The sequence below is a fragment of the Oncorhynchus mykiss genome, chromosome 11 (genome assembly GCF_057628025.1).
Source record: "Oncorhynchus mykiss isolate SJ-2025 chromosome 11, ASM5762802v1, whole genome shotgun sequence".
NCBI lineage: Eukaryota > Metazoa > Chordata > Actinopteri > Salmoniformes > Salmonidae > Oncorhynchus > Oncorhynchus mykiss.
This window is the reverse complement of record NC_143032.1, coordinates 16,515,301-16,537,071: the sequence shown is the minus strand read 5'-3', so window position 1 is coordinate 16,537,071 and position 21,771 is coordinate 16,515,301. Positions and strand designations below refer to the sequence as shown.

General features: G+C 43.0%; 2 protein-coding genes across 4 annotated transcripts; both read left to right on the top strand.

Annotated features, from left to right (window-relative positions):
* Window positions 1–863: 863 nt before the first annotated feature.
* LOC110535375 (eukaryotic translation initiation factor 2 subunit 3) lies at window positions 864–11,855 on the top strand. The gene is made up of 11 exons (XM_021620341.3): window positions 864–1,162; window positions 2,129–2,192; window positions 2,850–2,977; window positions 3,134–3,350; window positions 9,303–9,461; window positions 9,622–9,756; window positions 9,854–9,948; window positions 10,173–10,317; window positions 10,420–10,589; window positions 10,794–10,966; window positions 11,142–11,855. Exons 1-11 carry the CDS (start codon window positions 1,094–1,096, stop codon window positions 11,203–11,205), a joined length of 1,419 nt encoding a protein of 472 aa, XP_021476016.1. The 5' UTR covers window positions 864–1,093; the 3' UTR covers window positions 11,206–11,855.
* A 2,689-nt stretch (window positions 11,856–14,544) lies between these two features.
* Window positions 14,545–21,489, top strand: lrrc31 (leucine rich repeat containing 31). Of its 3 annotated transcripts, none has more exons than XM_021620340.3 (13): window positions 14,545–14,644; window positions 15,264–15,316; window positions 15,632–15,802; window positions 15,937–16,092; window positions 16,224–16,391; window positions 16,481–16,645; window positions 16,738–16,827; window positions 19,566–19,706; window positions 19,829–19,996; window positions 20,079–20,243; window positions 20,355–20,510; window positions 20,602–20,879; window positions 21,001–21,489. In XM_021620340.3, the coding sequence occupies exons 2-13, from the start codon at window positions 15,304–15,306 to the stop codon at window positions 21,118–21,120; spliced, it is 1,791 nt and encodes a 596-aa protein (XP_021476015.3). In that variant the 5' UTR covers window positions 14,545–14,644; window positions 15,264–15,303; the 3' UTR covers window positions 21,121–21,489. The 3 variants fall into 3 exon arrangements, with proteins under 3 accessions (XP_021476015.3, XP_021476014.3, XP_090045676.1); XM_021620339.3 differs by having other exon boundaries at window positions 14,545–15,013; XM_090189550.1 differs by having other exon boundaries at window positions 14,545–15,316.
* Window positions 21,490–21,771: the final 282 nt, after the last annotated feature.

Sequence of the window (21,771 nt, the reverse complement as noted above, 5' to 3'; positions counted from 1 at the left end):
CGGCACAATTTTCATATATTTTCTTTTTTACGGATAGCCAGGGGCACACTCCAGCACTCAGACATTATTCACATCTAAAGTATTTGTGTTTGGTGAGTCCGCCAGATCAGAGGCAGTAGAGATGAGCAGGGATGTTCAATTGATAAGTGTGTGAACTGGACCATGTTCCTTTCCTGCTAAGCATTCAAAATGTAACGAGTACTTTTGGGTGTCAGGGAAAATTGATGGTGTAAAAAGTACATCATTTTCTTTAGGAATGTAGTGAAGTAAAAGTTGTCAGAAATATATATGGTAAAGTAAAGTACAGATAACCCCAAAAAACTACTTAAAAATAATTTGTAGACTACAAATTGACAGCAAGAAGCACAAACATATATAATATTTGACTAAAACATAATAATTTCAAACCTTACTTACATTTCTATACGATCACATACAGTGAGTGTAGAAAACATTATGAGCACCTGGTCTTTCCATGACATAGACTGACCAAGCGAATCCAGGTGAAAGCTACGATCCCTTATTGATGGTGGAGGGGCTGTGCTGGTGAAGGATTGACGGGATATGGAGAATGAGATACTATTGAGAAAATGAGAGCGATAATGTATCATTTAACATAGAGCGGGCACTTGACAATAAAAAAATATTAAAAAACTACAAATGGACTAATAACGAGTGACGTCATCAATAAAGGACGGACCCAACGCATGTATCTGAAGTTCTTTCTCACTTATTTTATGATGAGTAAATCAAACAAAAGCACATCGATGAAACGATATTAATTATATGCAGTTACTTCACAGTAGCTGTCAATAGCACCAGTGAATATTGTGTAAAGAAGGGCTTTGAATTGCTAGTGAATTAGAATATTGCATCATCCCTAACGAAAGGACCCTTTTTTGAGTCGTTTACCAAATATATCATACATTTCTATTATACAATTCACGATAACACACGATGAAACATCTAATTTCTGACAACTGTCATGTCTGACTGGTGATATTACAGGAGACACAACTTGCTGAGTAGAATTTGGTGTACTAAATCTTTCAGGCAATCGCCGCAACATACTCAAATTCCTTTTACGTTTAAGATGGCGGGTGACGAGTCTGGAATAACGCTGGGTCAGCCTCATCTTTCCAAACAAGATCTAAATGATCTGGTGAGTGTTGATCTTTTCAACATTGATGATATGGATAGTGATGGTTAGATGCTTTAAAAGTCACCGAACAAAATATGAATAACGATGTTGTTGCGGGCTCTGGGAAAGGGACTGTTTTACCGGCACATGCTAACAGTAACTAGCTAGCTAACATTAGCTTGGCTGTCGTAGCAACGTGGGGATTGTCCATATTCAGCCATGCCCAATGAGTAAAGACAGTTTTCTCTTTTATATATAGTAACGTTCTAGACCAAGTACATTTGTTCCTCCAAGTCAGTCGTGTTTGCATTCAGTTGTGTATGTGCAGTTGTCACTGAAATTAAAAGTAAACAGCTGTTCAGTGCACATCTTCCCTGAATGGACAGGAAATGTCGCAGCATAACTGAACAACAGCCCATTCCTTTGTGTGAATGACCTATACTCAACACTTAAACAAATATATTATTAAGATACGCTGTAATTTAGCTGTTCAATTAGTCGATATTATTGATGGGGATATTTTACCATGGTATCATCAGCACCTGATGGTCACTTCACTAGGAGCACGTCACGTAAACTTCCAGCCGCTCCACAGGTCCCGTTTAATTATGCAGAATAGATTACGCTTCCACTGTCTGCTTCACAATGTCATAGCTCACGATACTCACACAATAAATCATCCATTATTTACTTCTCATGGCTAGCTCTCTCATAATGTTATTAGCCCACTAGATTAAATACCATACTTTTATAACGGACTTCACGCTGCTTGCTTAGCGAGTACCACTCCTGATTCCACCAGACTTGAACCCAGGACCTCTGCCTTGCTAACAGACGTGACAGCTTTCCTGAAGCGTCTTACCAGTCAGCGCAACTTAAAAGTTACAATTTGGCAGTTCAAGTGGCAAGACAAGGTTGAGGAGTAAGTTTCACATCCCCATGTGCTACACGGCATACTTCAATGACCTGTGTGTGTTCTCTCAACAGGATGTGTCCACCCTGACTCCTCTCTCTCAAGAGATCATCAGCAGACAGGCCACCATCAACATTGGTGAGTGAACCAGAACCAATCCCCTACAGTAGTGGTGTCTAACTTGAGACCTGGGGAAATCAGCCATAGATGACACACCCCTCACTTGATCTGATTCTAGCCTGTCTGATTGTATGATGACATTTGCCTTTGTGGAAATAAGGATTCAGACATATTATTGCCAATGTTATGCTGTGGGGCTGCAGCATAGGGGAACAAAATGGACTTGCTTAAAAAAAATATATACCAAATATTGCGATTGCACTTGCAATATAAATCAAAACACTTGGGTGAACTGTTGGAATCATAGAAATAGAATGTTCTGGTTTGGAACAATTGGTTGATGCATTTGACCTAAATAGAACAGCATGCAAACATAGGGTGAATCCAACAGCGAGGAGGAGGAACTGCGCAGCTCGAGTAACATGGGTTTGTGTGTGGGAAGCAACCTTGAGGAGAAAAAACAAAGGAGTAAACTATAAAAACGGACATTACATACTGCTGAGATGCGTTTCAAAATATTGCATGCCACATCTTGCGATATGTGTATTGCACATGTCAGTATTGCGATTTCTGTGAACTTGATCAATAGTGTAGCCCTACGTGTGAGCATTGACCCCTAATACCCTCCTCCACATAGCACCTCCAGTAACACTCTCTGTCCTCCCTGCCCTGTAGGCACCATTGGTCATGTGGCCCACGGGAAGTCGACGGTGGTAAAGGCCATCTCAGGGGTTCACACTGTCCGCTTCAAGAACGAGCTGGAGAGGAACATCACAATCAAGCTAGGTTACGCTAACGCCAAGGTAAGCAACAGTGGCCATTGACCCTAACAGAAATAGGATCACACATGAGGAAGGGCTGTGACATGGGCAGAATACATGTGAGAGAATGGAAATGGCATAGTACCAGTAGCACAGGTGATGTTTCCCTACTGACCTGCCCTCCCCTCCCTGCTCTAGGTGTATAAGCTGGACGACCCCAGCTGTCCCAGGCCAGAGTGCTACAGGTCGTGTGGCTCCAGTACTCCTGATGAGTTCCCTACAGACATCCCTGGAACCAAGGGCAACTTCAAACTGGTCAGACATGTGTCCTTTGTGGACTGTCCTGGTCACGACATTCTGATGGCCACTATGTTGAACGGAGCAGCTGTTATGGACGCTGCCCTCCTCCTCATTGGTAAGACTCCACCTCTGATATGTTAATATGACGTCAATTGTCATTCTCATCCACACACACCTTGTCTATTAATATAATGTCCATGAGGCTAGGAGTATTTATACAACGTTGGGAATTACGTTTAAACAAAGTTGGATCCTTAACGTTAAGAAAAATCCCAAACATAATTTTTTTGACCCCCTACATAATTAAAATCACAGTGCAATTATCACAAAAAATGTAATTTTCTGTGTTATAGGCCTGGAACAGTAGGTTAACTGCCTTGTTCAAGGGCAGAACCACAGATTTTTACCTTGTCAGCTTGGGGATTCGATCTTGCAACCTTTCGGTTACTAGTCCAACGCTCTAACCACTAGACTACTAGGTGCACGGTTTTGTCGGCCCCTCTCACTCCCTTGCGCTGGCCTGCCTGCTCTTTCTCTTTGCTAATGAGGAGAGTGTGTGTTCAGTCTTTGGTCTGTTGCCTTTGATACCATCCAGGACCTATATACTAGGCGGTGTGTGAGAGGAAGACTCAAAAAATGGTCAAAGACTCCAGTCACCCAAGTCATAGACTGTTCTCTATTGTCCTTGAAATTCTAATCAATAATGAGGAAAGACGAGGTCAATCACCGATCGGGATATTACTTTATTCAAAATGTAAGGCAGCCGGTGAGGCTGGTCGACCCAACACTCTTGATTGTCGTGCCAAGCAGCTCTGACATAGAAAGAATACAAATGTATTTTATAGCAGAGATGCACCCTCTTAGCCTACATGACAAACATCAGATGTATGGAATGGTTCAAAAGGTGAGACTTGATATATGAGAAAGGAGGATCCCCCCCCAGTCAGATAGCATTTGTTGTGAAGACTGTTCTTATTGTATAGAAACCAGAGTTTGATTCCTCTCATCGTTATCCAACACCAAATCATTCTATGAAATGCATGCCGTAGGTTATTATCACCAACCCGTTAAATCAATTGTCAGTTCCAGATACCCCTATCTTGTAGAGGTCGACCGATTAATCGTAATGGCCAATTAATTAGGGCCGATTTAAAGTTTTCATAACAATCGGAAATCGGTATTTTTGGACATCGATTTTTATTTTTTATTTTTTACAACTTTATTTAACGAGGCAAGTCAGTTAAGAACACATTCTTATTTTCAATGACGGCCTAGGAACGGTGGGTTAACTGCCTTGTTCAGGAGCAGAACAACCTTGTCAGCTCAGGGATTCAATCTTGCAACCTTAATGTTAACTAGTCCAATGCTCTAACCACCTGATTACATTGCACTCCACGAGGAGACGGCCTATTACGTGAATGCAGTAAGAAGCCAAGGTAAGTTGCTAGCTAGCATTAAACTTATCTTATAAAAAACAATCAATCAATCATAGTCACTTGTTATAACTACACATGGTTGATGATATTACTAGTTTATCTAACGTGTCCTGCGTTGCATATAATCGTTGCGGTGCTCATTCGTGAAAAAGGACTGTCGTTGCACCAAAGTGTACCTAACCATAAACATCAATGCCTTTCTTAAAATCAATACACAGAAGTATATATTTTTAAACCTGCATGTTTAGCTAAAAGAAAGGTTAGCAGGCAATATTAACCAGGTTAAATTGTGTCACTTCTCTTGCGTTCATTGCACGCAGAGTCAGGGTATATACAACAGTTTGGGCCGCCTGGCTCATTGCGAACTAATTTGCCAGAATTTTACGTAATTATGACATAACATTGAAGGTTGTGCAATGTAACAGCAATATTTTGACTTAGGGATGCCACCCGTTAGATAAGATACGGAACAGTTCCCGTATTTCACTGAAAGAATAAACGTTTTGTTTTCAAAATGATAGCTTCCGGATTCGACCATATTAATGACCTAAGGCTCGTATTTCTATGTGTTATTATGTTATAATTAAGTCTATGATTTGATAGAGCAGTCTGACTGAGCGATGGTAGGCACCAGCAGGCTCGTAAGCATTCATTCAAACAGCACTTTCGTGCGTTTTGCCAGCAGTTCTTTGCAATGCTTCAAGCATTGCCCTGTTTATGACTTCAAGCCTATCAACTCCCGAGATTAGGCTGGTGTAACCGATGTGAAATGACTAGCTAGTTAGCGGGGTACGCGCTAATAGAGTTTCAAACGTCACTTGCTCTGAAACTTGGGAGTAGTTGTTCCCCTTGCTCTGCATGGGTAAGGCTGCTTCGAGGGTGGCTGTTGTCGATGTGTTCCTGGTTCGAGCCCAGGTAGCGGCGAGGAGAGGGATGGAAGCTATACTGTTACACTGGCAATACATAAGTGCCTATAAGAACATCCAATAGTCAAAGGTTAATGAAATACAAATGTTATAGAGATAAATAGTCCTATAATTCCTATAATAACTACAACCTAAAACGTCTTACCTGGGAATATTGAAGACTCATGTTAAAAGGAACCACCAGCTTTCATATGTTCTCATGTTCTGAGCAAGGAACTTAAACGTTAGCTTTCTTACATGGCATATATTGCACTTTTACTTTCTTCTCCAACACTTTGTTTTTGCATTATTTAAACCAAATTGAACATGTTTAATTATTTATTTGAGGCTAAATTGATATTATTGATGTATTATATTAAGTTAAAATGAGTGTTCATTCAGTATTGTTGTAATTGTCATTATTACAAATAAATGTAAAAAATCGTCCGATTAATCGGTATCAGCTTTTTTGGTCCTCCAATAATCGGTATCGGCGTTGAAAAATCATAGTCGGTCGACCTCTACTATCTTGAGTAAAACCCATGTCCTTGACCACACGCCTTGACTAGCTGCAGGGAGCTGGAGTATGCACCCTGACGAAAACACAGAATTAGTAGAACTGAAATGTCTTACAGTTTGTTAAGTATATATAATGGTTAACTATTAATATTAAACAAAGCAGGTAAACATGTTAATTTTCCTCTCACACTCTGCTACCGCACGGCAAGTGCACCAAGTCTAGGACCAAAAGGCTCCTTAACAGTTTCTACCCCCCAAGCCATAAGACTGCTGAACGATTAATCAAATGGCCGCCTGGACTATTTACTTTGACCCCCCCCCCCCCCCATGTTTTTACAAATTACCTTGACTAACCTGTACCCGCACATTGACTCTGTACCCGTACTCCCTGTAATATAGCCTTTTTAGTGTTATTTTTTACTTTTATTTATTTAGTAAATATTTTCATAACAATGCAGTTCAAGAAATAAAGTTAAGGGCTTGTAAGTAAGCATTTCACGGTAAGATCTACACGTGTTGTATTCGGTGCTTGTGGCAAATAACATTTAGATTTGATTTAGAATATCCTAGTTTATTCATGGAACCGATGTTGCCAGGATACAGAGGTATCTTCTGGCCAGTCTTGGAAGCACAGGGTACTTACTCTTCGTTGCTGAGTTGGAGGAGGTGTTTTTTTCTCATAATATGAAATGACAGTAGGCTACCGGTAGCCTGTATCGATGACCCTTTTCAGATATAATGGAATGTGGTCTGTTAGGGTAGGCTACACTACGGCTTTTTAAATGCAGACACAAAACCTTCTCTGGAGATATGAACGGCGTTTTTTACTTGTCTGTAAAGTAATGCTGCTTCTGAAGCGGGACTATCGCAATGCGACCAGAACTGTCAATCACATCTTGATCTGCTGCGCGCAGCCTGCCTGCCTGCACGCAGACCACGTTCTCTTAAAATAGTGCTTTAAAGTTATTGAAATACTGTGACTTACCAAGACATTTAGTAGAAATAAAGCACATCTAGCTACCATACCATTAGAAACAACACAGCAGCACATCAATCAGCAATGTTTCTTGTTGTCAGGGAAACAATAGAACATGATATGCCTGAGCAGAATTCTACAGTCTGAAAAGCTACAGACTCTTCTGATGCGGCACTTTTTTTAATTGTCTGAAAAGTTATCACGTGTAGCTGCGTTGTATGTCTGTAGCTGCGTTGTATGTCTGTAAAGGGTTGTAAATATGATATTCATTTCCCGGCCGTTACGGTCAAACATATATACTAGGATCGTTATTCTACATTGTGAATTGACGTGGAATTTTATGATTTTTTCTTATCGTTTTAAACGGAAAACCTATAGTGGTCGTTTTTAAACGATAAACAAAAAATGTCAATTTATCATATCCATACTGTTTATACACACCATTACTTATATGTACAATACCAGTCAAAAGTTTGGACACCTACTCATTTCAAGGGTTTTTCTTTGTTTTAATATTTTCTACATTGTAGAATAATAGTGAAGACATCAAAACTATTAAATAACACATGGAATCATGTAGTAACCAAAAAAGTGTTAAACAAATCAAAATATATTTGAGATTCTTCACCCTTTGCCTTGATGACAGCTTTGCACTCTTTTGGCATTCTCTCAACTAGTTTCATGAGGTAGTCACCTGGAATGCATTGAATTTCACAGGTGTGCCTTGTTAATTTGTGGAATTTCTTTCCTTAATGCGTTTGAGCCAATCAGTTGTGTTGTAACAAGGTAGGGGTGGTATACAGGAGCCCTATTTGGTAAAAGATCAAGTCCATATTATGACAAGAACAGCTCAAATAAGCAAAGGGAAACCACAGTCCATCATTACTTGGGGGTGGCAGGTAGCCTAGTGGTTAGAGCGTTGGACCAGTAACCGGAAGGTTGCTGGGTCAAATCCCCGAGTTGACAAGGTAAAAATGTGTTGTTCTTCCCCTGAGCAAGGCAGTTTACCGTTCTCTGGGCAGCCCCCTGCACCTCTCTCAAAGTTAATGTGGAAGATACATTTCAGTTGAATACGTTCAGTTTGACAATATATATATTTTCCCTACTTTAATCTGGAACATTTCAAGAACTTTTAACATTTCTTCAAGCGCTAGTTCTCATGAGGACCGCCACAGGAAAGGAAGACCCAGAGTTACCTCTGCTGCGGAGGATAAGTTCATTAAAGTTAACTGCACCTCTGATTGCGGCCCAAATAAATGCTTCACAGAGTTCAAGTAACCGACAATCTCAACATCAACTGTTCAGAGGAGACTGCGTGAATCAGGCCTTCATGGTCAAATTGCTGCAAACAAACCACTACTAAAGGAAACCAATAATAAGAAGAGACTTGCTTGGGCCAAGAAACACGAGCAATGGACATTAGACCAGTGGAAATCTGTCCTTTGGTTCCAACTGCCATGTCTTTGTGAGACGAAGAGTAGGTGAACGGATGATCTCCGCATGTGTGGTTCCCACTGTGAAGCATGGAGGAGGAGGTATGATGGTGTGGTGGTGCTTTGCTGGTGACACTGACTCATTTAGAATTCAAGGCACACTTATCCAGCATGGCTACCACAGCATTCTGCAGTGATACGCCATCCCATCTGGTTTGTGCTTAGTGGGACTATAATTTGTTTTTCAACAGGACAATGACCCAAAATACACCTCCAGGCTGTGTGAGGGCTATTTGACCAAGGAGATTGATGGAGTGCTGCATCAGATGACCTGGCCTCCACAATCACCGACCTCAACCCAATTGAGATGATTTGGGAAGAGTTGGACAGCATATGTGGGAACTCCTTCAAGACTGTTGGAAAAACATTCCAGGTGAAGCTGGTTGAGAGAATGCCAAGCCAGTCAAAGCTGTCATCAAGGAAAGGGATAGTTATTTGAAGAATCTCAAATATAATATATATTTTGATTTGTTGTAACACTTTTTTTTTTTGGTTACTGTGTTGTTTCTTGGTTTTGATGTCTTCACTATTATTCTACAATGTAGAAAATAGTAAAAATAAGAAAAACCTTTGAAAGAGTAGGTGTTCTAAAACTTTTGACCGGTATGTGTGTTTGTTTTATTCCGGACTCTGACATTGCTGCGATTAACAGATGTGCATATGTTATGTGACCAATAAACATTGATTTGATACATACATACACTGCTCTGTCTAACACCTCTCCTTCCTCTCTCCCAGCGGGTAACGAGTCCTGTCCCCAGCCCCAAACCTCTGAGCACCTGGCTGCCATAGAGATCATGAAGCTCAAACACATCCTGATCCTCCAGAACAAGATTGATCTGGTCAAGGAGAGCCAGGCCAAGGAGCAGTACGAACAGATCCTAGCCTTCGTACAGGGTCAGTGGCTGGAATAGCTCTGTCCTGTAAAGCATTGTGTGTGTGTGTGTGTGTGTGTGTTTCTGAATGTGTTTGTTTGCCTGAGCGTAGTGAATGTAGATGTTTAACCCCTCTGCCTCTCCTTTTAAAGTGTGTGTAACCTCTCTCCTGTTGTGTGTAGGTACAGTGGCAGAGGGAGCACCTATTATTCCTATCTCAGCCCAGCTGAAGTACAACATAGAGGTGGTGTGTGAATACATTGTCAAGAAGATCCCTGTCCCCATCAGAGACTTCACCTCAGAACCTAGACTGATTGGTAAGAATAGACACGTGATGACTTGTACCAGTTTATCATGTGTTGTGTGTATGTTTTGTGGGTGTGTGTTAATGTGGTTTGAGTTTGTGTGTTTCAGTGATCCGGTCGTTTGATGTCAACAAGCCGGGATGTGAGGTTGACGACCTGAAAGGAGGTGTGGCCGGAGGCAGCATTCTAAAAGGCGTGCTCAAGGTAGGACTCACTTCCTCTTCCCCAAGGCATCATGGGTAAGTGGTCCTATGGCGCAAAGTTCTCATGAAGCTCTCACTCACTTTCATTCCCTGGTCTCTGTCACTCCCTCCTCTCTGTTTCTCCTCTCCTGTGTCATTCACCCTGTCTTTCTCTTTCTTGTTTCATCTCCCTCCTCTTTCTCTCACTACCTGCCTCCCTCCTTTTATATATTGGTCCCTCTCCAGGTGGGTCAGGAGTTGGAGGTGCGTCCTGGCATCGTGTCTAAGGACCATGAGGGGAAGCTGATGTGTAAACCCATCTTCTCCAAGATCGTCTCACTTTTTGCTGAACACAACGACTTACAGTACGCAGCACCCGGAGGACTCATCGGTATGTACTTATGTGTTACTGTGACAGTATGGTGGGTCAGGTGTGTGTTTTTTCTAATATAGGTTTAAATACTCAGGTATGTGTGTTTTCTGTCCTATCCAGGTGTAGGCACTAAGATTGATCCGACCCTGTGCAGAGCTGACCGTATGGTTGGCCAGGTGCTGGGAGCGGTCGGAGCACTACCTGAGATCTTCACAGAACTGGAAATCTCCTACTTCCTGTTGAGGAGGCTTCTGGGAGTCCGCACTGAAGGAGACAAGAAGGCCGCCAAGGTCAGCACTGTACCCTTGGAACTGTAGCCTGATACTCCTAGGCTTGCTGTTGCAATGTTGTGGATGGTAACAGACAGAATTTTAAAATGAAATTTAGAGGAGAAAGTGTCTTTAGAGACGCACCCAGTGAGAGTGTGTCAGTAAGTGAGAGGTTTTGTCTACTCCAACTCAGTCTTCTTTCTGTTTCTGTGTTTTTCCCCTCAGGTCCAGAAGCTGTCTAAGAACGAGGTGTTGATGGTGAACATCGGGAGTCTGTCTACGGGCGGCAGAGTGAGTGCAGTTAAGGCTGATCTGGCCAAGATCGTCCTGACCAACCCTGTCTGTACAGAGGTTGGAGAGAAGATCGCTCTCAGCCGTCGTGTGGAGAAACATTGGCGGTAAGAGAGAGGGGAGGGGGTTGATTTGACTGGATTTCATATATATATATATATATATACATACATACATACATACATACATACACACACATATATGTGTGTGTGTATATATAATATGTGTTTGGCTGTTTACCCTGACTATCGCATCCATTGGTTGTCTATTTTCTCTTTGCAGTCTGATTGGCTGGGGCCAGATCAGGAGGGGCGTGACCATCACCCCTACTGTGGACGACGACTGAGCAACCAAACAGGAAGTGTGTCTCCATGGTGACACCCTCTCAACAAGACTACACACCCAACATACTCTTTTTCATACATACACACACCTGTACAGCTGCCGAGAGAGGGATACCTGACCCGGGAGAGGGAAGGAAGGAAGGAGGCTGCATCTGAAATATCTATACTGGCTTCCTCACTACGTCTCCTCTCCTACATCTGCACTGATAAATAAAGAACTGCGACAGGTGAAAGCAGGTTCCTCATAGATATCTACTGTTTTCATCTGTCTTGTTTTCAGATCAGTGCAGACGAACGAGGAAGACACCGTAAAGTATTGACATGCAGCCAGGGAGTTTAAAGAAAGGTAGCTGGTCTGGGGTTTTAAGATGACTATCTCCCAAAGCAGGACTGGGAATGATGGAACAGGGGGCAACACTCACAACGCTACAGATAGAAATGTAATGGATAGAGCTGAGATTACATGAGTTCCTATTAATTCCACATGACAGAGAATCCTGTCCTTTTCTATTTTATATATTTCTATCTGGCTGTACAGTAAGCGTTGCTCCATCCTGAATAAGCCCTGGAGTAACAGATGGTTGAGAGTGCTGTGTGTTCTGCTGTTAACAGCTTTCAGTGAAATCTAATAAAATACACATTTGGAACAAAAGCCTGTGAGTTTGTTCTTTAATATTCTATAGGGTTTGATTGGATACTTTTTATTATGCAATGATCTATTTACACATGTTTCTGTCCAATTAAAGCAGGCAAGTGGCAAGAATACAAAGAGGGTTTATGAATAATGTATTAACAAAAAAACATGAGAGAAGTCACATGTAAAGCCTGAGTACAGCTAAAAACACACTCAGTAATGATTTATCTGTAAACTCCACCCCTAACTCACCTGTTGGGATAAAGTTCTGCTCAGTGCTATAACATTCAGCTCGGTCTGAATGTTATAGGATAATGGGAAATGCATGAATACTGCCTTCCAAAAACGATAAAGTAAACCACTTTGTGGTCGTCTATCTGGTGAAATCAGTTCCTGAGCTGCTGCTGAACACTTTGGAGGAGCTGAAGAAAGGAGACTAAGATTTAAATGGCACCAGAATAATGGTGTGCTGATTACTTTAGTCACATCCCAAAGGCCCAGTTGGAGCATGCTGAGAGAGAAGACACTGTGGATATCATGATGCAGCCCTATGGTCTTGAGAATGCTGGAGATCCTCAGGAAGATAAACCTCAACATTCTTGCCGAGGGACTACAAATTGACAACCCATCAGGTAATTACTCACATTAGGTTGGAAATATCACTTACTGTACATTTTCCCTCACTGTCTGACAAAGTGAAATCTTGGGGTTCTTATAACCAATATTGAAACGGAAACCTTTTATATCAGCAATTACTGAGGAGACAGATAAACCTCAATCAGAGGAGAACACTGCTCCTGAACCTCTTCCACCAGAGGAGACAAAGCCTCCAAAACCGTCTCTCCCATAGGAGGATCTCTCCTGTCCTCTGTGCCATGACATCTTCAGGGATCCTGACATCCTGCCATGTAGTCACAGCGTTTGCAAGAACAGAGAGGACCTTGTTAGAAAGAGGACCTTGTTCTCCCTGTCTTCAGATCCTGTGATTCTGGACCCCAACACTGTCCATCCAGATCTCACATTGTCTAAGGATCTGACCAGTGTGAGAGAGAGTGAAGAGACACAGAAGCTTCCTGACCACCCAGAGAGATTTGATTACTTTACATGGATCATGGGTTGTGATGGAGTTAACTCGGGGACACATAGATGGGATGTTGAAGTTGTGCAAAATACAAATTGGTACCTGGGTGTGGTCACAGTCTGTGCAGAGGAAAGGAACCATCGAGAGTGACCACTGGCGATTCCGACACTTCGATGGGTTGTGCCGTGGCAGAGATCTTTCTGTCAGTCTGTTATATCTGGAGTATTTCTCCTGTCTTGTCCGGTGTCCTGTGTGAATTTAAGTATGCTCTCTCTAATTCTCTCTTTCTCTCTCTCGGAGGACCTGAGCCCTAGGACCATGCCTCAGGACTAACTGGCATGATGTCTCCTTGCTGTCGACCTGGCCGTGCTGCTGCTCCAGTTTCAACTGTTCTGGCTGCGGCTATAGAACCCTGACCTGTTCACCGGATGTGCTACCTGTCCCAGACCTGCTGTTATCAACTCTCAAAAGCAGAAGCGGTAGAGATACTCTCAATGATCGGCTATGAAAAACCAACTGACATTTACTCCTGAGGTGCTGACTTGTTGCACCCTCGACAACTACTGTGATTATTATTATTTTATTTGTATTTATTTTTTTACCCCCAATTTTGTGGTATCCAATTGTTTTTAGTAGTTACTATCTTGTCTCATCGCTACAACTCCCGTACGGGCTCGGGAGAGACGAAGGTCGAGAGTCATGCGTCCTCCGAAACACAACCCAACCAAGACACACTGCGATACAGCTAGCACTGCGATGCAGTGCCTTAGACCACTGCGCCACCCGGGAGGCAGTGATTATTATTATCTGACCCTGCTTGTCATTTATGAACATTTGAACATCTTGGCCATGTTCTGTTATAATCTCCACCTGGCACAGCCAGAAGAGGACTGGCCACCCCTCATTGCCTGGTTCCTCTCTAGGTTTCTTCTTAGGTTTTGGCCTTTCTAGGGAGTTCTTCCTAGCCACCGTGCTTCTACACCTGCATTGCTTTCTGTTTGGGGTTTTAGGCTGGGTTTCTGTACTGCACTTTGAGATATCAGCTGATGTAAGAAGGGCTATATAAATTTGATTTGATTTAGCTGTAGTCTCCATCCTCTGAGGATCTTACCAATGAAGGCCTCTGTGCAAATCCAGCACAGTTAGTTAGAGAAGATACATAGTTGCGTTTCAGGTCTTCTTTATTGCAGTTGTGTTGCACAAATAATCAGATCTCACAACGCCTGGAAAAGTGTTTGTCGTATATAAATGAGATAGCAATGCCCCTTGTCACTGTCTCATTTCAGATTCATACCCTCTTATGCAGAGGTCGAAAGTTGAATTATTTGCTCGATTTTTGGGAACCATCTTTTACTGTACTTAGATATTTCCAGTAAAAAATGGCCAAATATTTACATTAAGTCCACATATGTTTCCTTTGAGTAGTCTTATAGCATTATTATCCTTGGGTGATATGTAATATAATTATAATTAAGTTATTATATGAATGTAATCCTGTAATAAATAAAATATTTATTGATCAATCCAAATATTTCCGCGTCATTCAATCATCTCTGTTTGACCTAGATGAAAACATGGATTTTAGCTCAATCTTTATTACGTTGCAAGCTGTCGTTTTTGTTTACTAAAGGAGTTCCGAAGTCTACTTCCTGGATGGATGGATGGCACACCTGATGGTTGTAACTCGTTACCACAGCCACAAAGTCAAAATTGGCGAGGCTATATCGTAAGTAAAGAAAACAAAAGTTGCTTTTTGGTCTTTAATGTTAGAGTTTGGCATATGGCTACCAGAGTGGTTAGGTTTAAAATCCTTGTAGAACATTGTAGAAATATGCGGCGATTTGCTGTGATAAAGAACTGAAGACAGCACCTGAAGAGCACGAGACACCACGCGTCAACACGGAGTGACAATATCCAAAGGAGTCGCAAATGTAGACGCTGATCCAAGGTCAATTTGGCGTTTATTGAGCTGAAGGGGGTTTGGGGACGGCAAGCCGATCCTATATCTGTACAGGACAGCCTCTACTTGGAGCTGAAGTAGCCTACACCTGTGACAGACGCAGTTCGGCGGTCAGGCAATATCACGGATCAAAAAGTATGTATCGTAAACTTTGAATGGCGAAAAATGTAATGTTTTTCGCAATAAAAGAGACGAGACGCACGCAGCTTGTGTTTCTTTGGGGGAGGTCGATTGCGTTTTTAATAAGATTTCAGTGTTAAATTCGGTAGGCCTATTACTCAAAAGATTGAATACAGAAGTATTGCTCCTCTTCTAGGCAGAAACTGTCATGTAAAATGGTATCTGTGTCAACGTGTGTGTGATCTGTGCACCGTATGATCATAAGCTGTTACAGAGCTATTTGAGTTGCTGAGCTGCACTGAAGAATGGAATCATCAGGTATGTTGCTTTATGTTTTTGCTCCTATACAGGTCTAGGCTCCAATATTAATCTCCTAGCCAACTGATTATGTCCTACTGATGATTAAAATATGATAAATGTTTGGAATGAGATGGGAAAATCTGATTGATCTGTTGTTATGGCCATACGTCAGTCCTTGACTCAATTGATCACTTGACTGAGTAGGTGTGTTAGAGCTGAGCTGGAACAAAATACTGCACACCCTGTAGCACTCAAGAACTGGGTTGGGGTAGAGGGTAAGGGTCAATTTGGGATTGAGTAGGCATCTAATCATGTCTGTTTGTGATTGGCCAGATGTCCAGCGGGGGCGGGGACGTTCGCCGTTTGACCTCATCATGAACCAGATCCGCAGGAAACGCACGACCTCAGACAGGAAGTCAACGTCTGGCCGCTTCCTGTCCCGCCAAGCGGAGAGTGGAGGGCTTCCTGAGGACAGAGAGGCGGAGGAGGAGAGGGATGGTGCAGGTGAGAGGACTGTGAGAACCTCAATAAGCAGCAAAAGTATTTAGTGCCCATAGTCAGTACCATTTTACTGGAATTGTAGTGTGTCTTAGGATAACTTAACATGTGATATGTTTGGTGTTTGTGTTGTGTCCCAGGTGTCGTTCCTGGCCCAACTGACCCAGCAGAGAGTGTGTGTGATATGGGCTGGGGTCGTGTGTGTGTGTTTGTCAAGAGGCTGGGGAAGAGAGCAGACAGCAGGACTTTGAGTCTGGCTCACTGCGACCTCACTGCTACTGATGTACTGGAACTAGGTTAGTACACCCATACATTTAAATAATTTATTTGGATCCACAAATCAAATGTACATTTCAAGACACACGCACATACTCGTCATATTATGTTGGTGTCATCTTTTAGTGCCCACCCTGTCTCTCTCTCTCAGCTACCTTGCTCCCCTCTCTGTCTCTATTGGAGGAGATGGACCTGTCATGGAACGAGCTGATTGGAGGATGTCTGAGATCATTGACCTCTCACCTCCAGAATGTGGGTGGACTCAGAACCCTCAGGCTCTCCTGCTGTAGGCTGACTGCTGATGACATCACTGCTCTGGGTGGGGCTTAAAAAGAGACTCTAACCTAAACACTTACTGTGTCTTTACATTAGTGTCAATTTTGCAGACTGCCTGTGTGTGTTGTGTAGGTGAGGCATTGAAGTGTGTTCCGATGTTGGAGGTTCTGGACCTATCCTGGAATGCTGGTATTGGTGGCTCAGCTTTGCAAGGCATTGTGGGTAAACTCCACCCAACCCTTAGAGAGCTCTACTTGGTGGCCTGCCAGCTCACTGAAACTGACGCTATTATACTAGGTACGTACACATGCATGCACAGACACACACACAAACACAAAGTTGTACGAGATTAAATTAAAGGTCTCTCTCCCCTCTCTCTCTCATCCCAGGTGGTATAGTGAGTGTTCTCCCCAGACTGTGTGTGTTGGATGCATCTTGCAACCCTCTCCTGGCCCACACACAGACCGAAGCAGAGGACGGTGCTCAACTCTTTATTATAAAAAAACAGTAAAAGGGTGCTAGAAGCCAACAATCCTAAATTGAAAAGGGGGCCAGCCCTTACTCATTTGTTGCAATTTATATACAGTGGGGCAAAAAATATTTAGTCAGCCACCAATTGTACAAGTTCTCCCACTTAAAAAGATGAGAGAGGCCTGTCATTTTCATCATAGGTACACTTCAACTATGACAGACAAAATGAGGAAAAAAAATCCGGAAAATCACATTGTAGGATTTTTTATGAATTTATTTGCAAATTATGGTGGAAAATAAGTATTTGCTCACCTACAATCAAGCAAGATTTCTGGCTTTCACAGGCCTGTATCTTCTTCTTTAAGAGGCTCCTCTGTCCTCCACTTGTTACCTGTATTAATGGCACCTGTTTGAACTTGTTATCAGTTTAAAAGACACCTGTCCACAACCTCAAACAGTCACACTCCAAACTCTACTATGGCCAAGACCAAAGAGCTGTCAAAGGACACCAAAAACAAAATTGTAGACCTGCACCAGGCTGGGAAGACTCTGGGAAGAATCTGCAATAGGTAAGCAGCTTGGTTTGAAGAAATCAACTGTGGGAGCAATTATTAGGAAATGGAAGACATACAAGACCACTGATAATCTCCCTCGATCTGGGGCTCCACGCAAGATCTCACCCCATGGGGTCAAAATGATCACAAGAACGGTGAGCAAAAATCCCAGAACCACACGGGGGGACCTAGTGAATGACCTGCAGAGAGCTGGGACCAAAGTAACAAAGCCTACCATCAGTAACACACTACGCCGCCAGGGACTCAAATCCTGCAGTGCCAGACGTGTCTGGCACGTGTCAGGCCCGTCTGAAGTTTGCTAGAGAGCATTTGGATGATCCAGAAGAAGATTGGGAGAATGTCAGATGAAACCAAAATATAACTTTTTGGTAAAAACTCAACTCGTCGTGTTTGGAGGACAAAGAATGCTGAGTTGCATCCAAAGAACACCATACCTACTGTGAAGCATGGAGGTGGAAACATCATGCCTTGGGGCTGTTTTTCTGCAAAGGGACCAGGACGACTGATCCGTGTAAAGGAAAGAATGAATGGGGCCATGTATCGTGAGATTTTGAGTGAAAACCTCCTTCCATTAGCAAGGGCATTGAAGATGAAATGTGGCTGGGTCTTTCAGCATGACAATGATCCCAAACACACGGCCGGGCAACGAAGGAGTGGCTTCGTAAGAAGCATTTCAAGGTCCTGGAGTGGCCTAGCCAGTCTCCACATCTCAACCCCATAGAAAATCTTTGGAGGGAGTTGAAAGTCCATTTTGCCCAGCAACAAAACATCACTGCTCTAGAGGAGATCTGCATGGAGGAATGGGCCAAAATACCAGCAACAGTGTGTGAAAACCTTGTGAAGACTTACAGAAAACGTTTGACCTCTGTCATTGCCAACAAAGGGTAAATAACTTTTGTTATTGACCAAATACTTATTTTCCACCATCATTTGCAAATAAATTCATAAAAAATCCTACAATGTGATTTTCTGGATTTTTTTTCTTTTCTAATTTTGTCTGTCATAGTTGAAGTGTACCTATGATGAAAATTACAGGCCTCTCTCATCTTTTTAAGTGGGAGAACTTGGTGGCTGACTAAATACTTTTTTGCCCCACTGTGTGTGTGTGTGTGTGTGTGTGTATGTATATATATATATATATAATCACAAAAGTGAGTACACCCCTCACATTTTTGTAAATATTTGAGTATATCTTTTGAGGGGACAGCAAATTTACACTGTTATACAAGCTGTACACTCACTACTTTACATTGTAGCAAAGTGTAATTTCTTCAGTGTTGTCACATGAAAAGATATACTCAAATATTTACAAAAATCTGAGGGGTGTACTCACTTTTGTGATATACTGTGTATATATATATATCTATTAATTGTATTATTTTTTATTATTATAAAAACATTTGTACCTTTTTATTTAACTAGGCAAGTCAGTTAAGAGAAAATTCTTATTTACAATGACGGTCTACCAAAAGGCAAAATGCCTCCTGCGGGGACGGGGCTGGGATTAAAAATGCATTCAATTAAAATATAGGACAAAACGCACATCACGACAAGAAAGACAAAACTACATAAAGAGAGACATAAGATAACAACAGCATGGCAGCAACACAACATGACAACAACATGGCAGCAGCACAACATGACAACAACATGGCAGCAGCACAACATGGTAGCTGCACAAAACAGGGTACAGACAACAAAATATTGGGCACAGACAACAGCACAAAGGGCAAGAAGGTAGAGACAACAATACATCACACAAAGCAGCCACAACTGTCAGTAAGAGTGTCCATGATTGAGTCTTTGAATGAAGAGATTGAGATAAAACTGTCCAGTTTGAGTGTTTGTTGCAGCTCGTTCCAGTCGCTAGCTGCAGCGAACTGAAAAGACGAGTGACCCATGGATGTGTGTGCTTTGGGGACCTTTAACAGAATGTGGCTAGCAGAACGGGCGTTGTATGTGGAGGATGAGGGCTGCAGTAGATATCTCAGATAGGGGGGAGTGAGGCCTAAGAGGGTTTTATAAATAAGCATCAACCAGTGGGTCTTGCGACGGGTATACAGAGATGACCAGTTTACAGAGGAGTGATGTGTCCTATTAGGCACATTGGTGGCAGTTGATCTAGTTGCAGATGATATTTCGATTTTCTTGATGTTGTTTTTCTTTCACAGGCAGCATGTCCAAAACAGAGCCAGGGAAAGGCAGCGTGTGGGGTTTGGGGGGGTTAGTCCCTTCCCTAAGCCACACCCCCTCTCTTACAACCCTACGACTACACGACTGTGGCCTGACCACACAATCCCTCGGCCTGTTGGGTAAGATGCCAGTCAAACACATAAGGGAGAGAAACTGGCCATTCGATTAGTTTTTGTCTAGGGGCTAATTCATCTATCAGTCCTCATAGATCTGGTAATTTGATCAACCCCTCTTTCTACAGGTGGTTCATTCCACTGCCTCCGCTCCCTGTGTCAATTGGACCTGTCCTGTAATAAGGGTGTGGCCGGGGGGCTGTCCCTCCTCTCCCCTCACCTGGCTCTCCTCTCACATCTGGGCGGCCTGGACCTGCACCTCTGCTGCCTCACACACACAGACCTACAGGCCCTCAGTGAGTGTGTGTGTGAGAGAGAGAGAAGTGGTATGTCTTGAGTTGATGCGTACCTTTGAATGTGAGTGTGTGTTGTCTCCAGTCCAGGCGCTGCCCTCGCTTACTGAGCTGACGGAACTGGACCTGTCATCCAATAAGGAGGTTGGGGGTGTGGTCAGTGATATTGTCTCCGCCCTCCCGCTGTCACAGATTAAACTCCTCCCACTCAACGGCTGCAGTCTGAACCAGGAATCACTTAGCGCACTCGGTACTCCACTATTACTGGCTGCTTCTTATTCTAGTCTAGTGTACTTCAAGATGAGGCTTCTGTTTGACGGCTAGAATCCAAAATAAAATATTCTGTATGTGTGTGTTCCAGCTCTAGCTATGCCGTACCTGCAGTGTATAGATGTGTCCTGGAGTAAGATGGTGGGCGGGCGTCTGGCACTGCTACTGGAAGCTCTGCAGCCGTCAGCCACCCAGGAGCTCCGCCTTAGCAGCTGTGACCTCACCACTGTCGACCTGCTTCATCTGGGTACACACATGCATACACACTATCACGCACTCTATACACACCTACTGACACAAATACAGGTGAGTCTAATAATCTTTCCTTCTGCCCCTAGCTGTGGTATGTAAGCGTGGCGTTCTGTCCTCTCTGCGTGTGTTGGACCTGTCCTATAACGGAGGGGTGGGGGAGGAGGGGTGGTGTGGGTTGCTAGGAGAGGGGGGGCTGGGCTCACTGGAGGAGCTGGACCTTAGTCTGCGACCCCTGACCTCTAAGCCTTCACTCCTGACATCCAACCCCTCACCCCTGACCTGGCTGCCAACCCTGCTCTCTGCTTTTCCTCATCTACCTGCGCTGACACGTCTCTCTCTTCAGCGATGGACTCTCACAGCCCAGGTACACACACACACACGTGCACTGACTTGGTACTGACTTTTCATCTATATGGCATAAAATCAGGCCAATTGTAATGGCTGGAACTATCAGATGTATGTTATTACATCCTTCTCTCCTCCAGGAGCGGGAGCAGGTAAACCACGCCCTCAGGAAGAGGAAAGTACTATTAGAGTTGGACCCCGTCCCTTTTGCTTCGTCTGCCAATCAGGAGGGGCTAGAGGAGGAACGCAATGAGGAGTAGAGCTAGAAAGAGGGAAGGGAATTGGAGGGGCTTTTGTTTGTTTTAATTGATTTCATGTAAATGTATCTAATGTTTATTACTTCTAACATATGGGTCAAACACATTAACTATGTTGTCTTTTAGATCAAGCACCCAAAATAATCTTGTGATGTTAAGCACCATGCACATACACCATACTGTTTGCACATTGTTTTCCCGCTGACAATGACTTTGATGAAAGTAAGAAGTTTATATCAGTAAAACTACTAACACTGTGAGTCTACTGATCTGAGCTGTTTGGCCAACTCTGTTCATTTGACTTTTAGCTTCACTCTGACATGCTGATTGTTTCAATAAATTATGCACCGGGTACATGAATAACACCTTTGACATCTTGGAGTGTGTGTAATAATTATGCAGGTGGAAAGTAGAGTGTGTCATATTGTGTTTAATGGGATTCACATTCTCCTCTCATCTCCGATAGAAACAGAACCTGAATCATTTATTCTTCTTGCTGGCGGGTGCTTTCTTCTCCTTCACTGCAAGTTCCTCTCTTCCATCACTCTTCTTCTGTCCTTCTCCAGTTCTCGGAACATTCCGAAGCCCCTCTGGACCATCAGCCCCTGCCACCATGCCTGGATCTGTTCGCAGAAACACTATGTGTGTGACCAA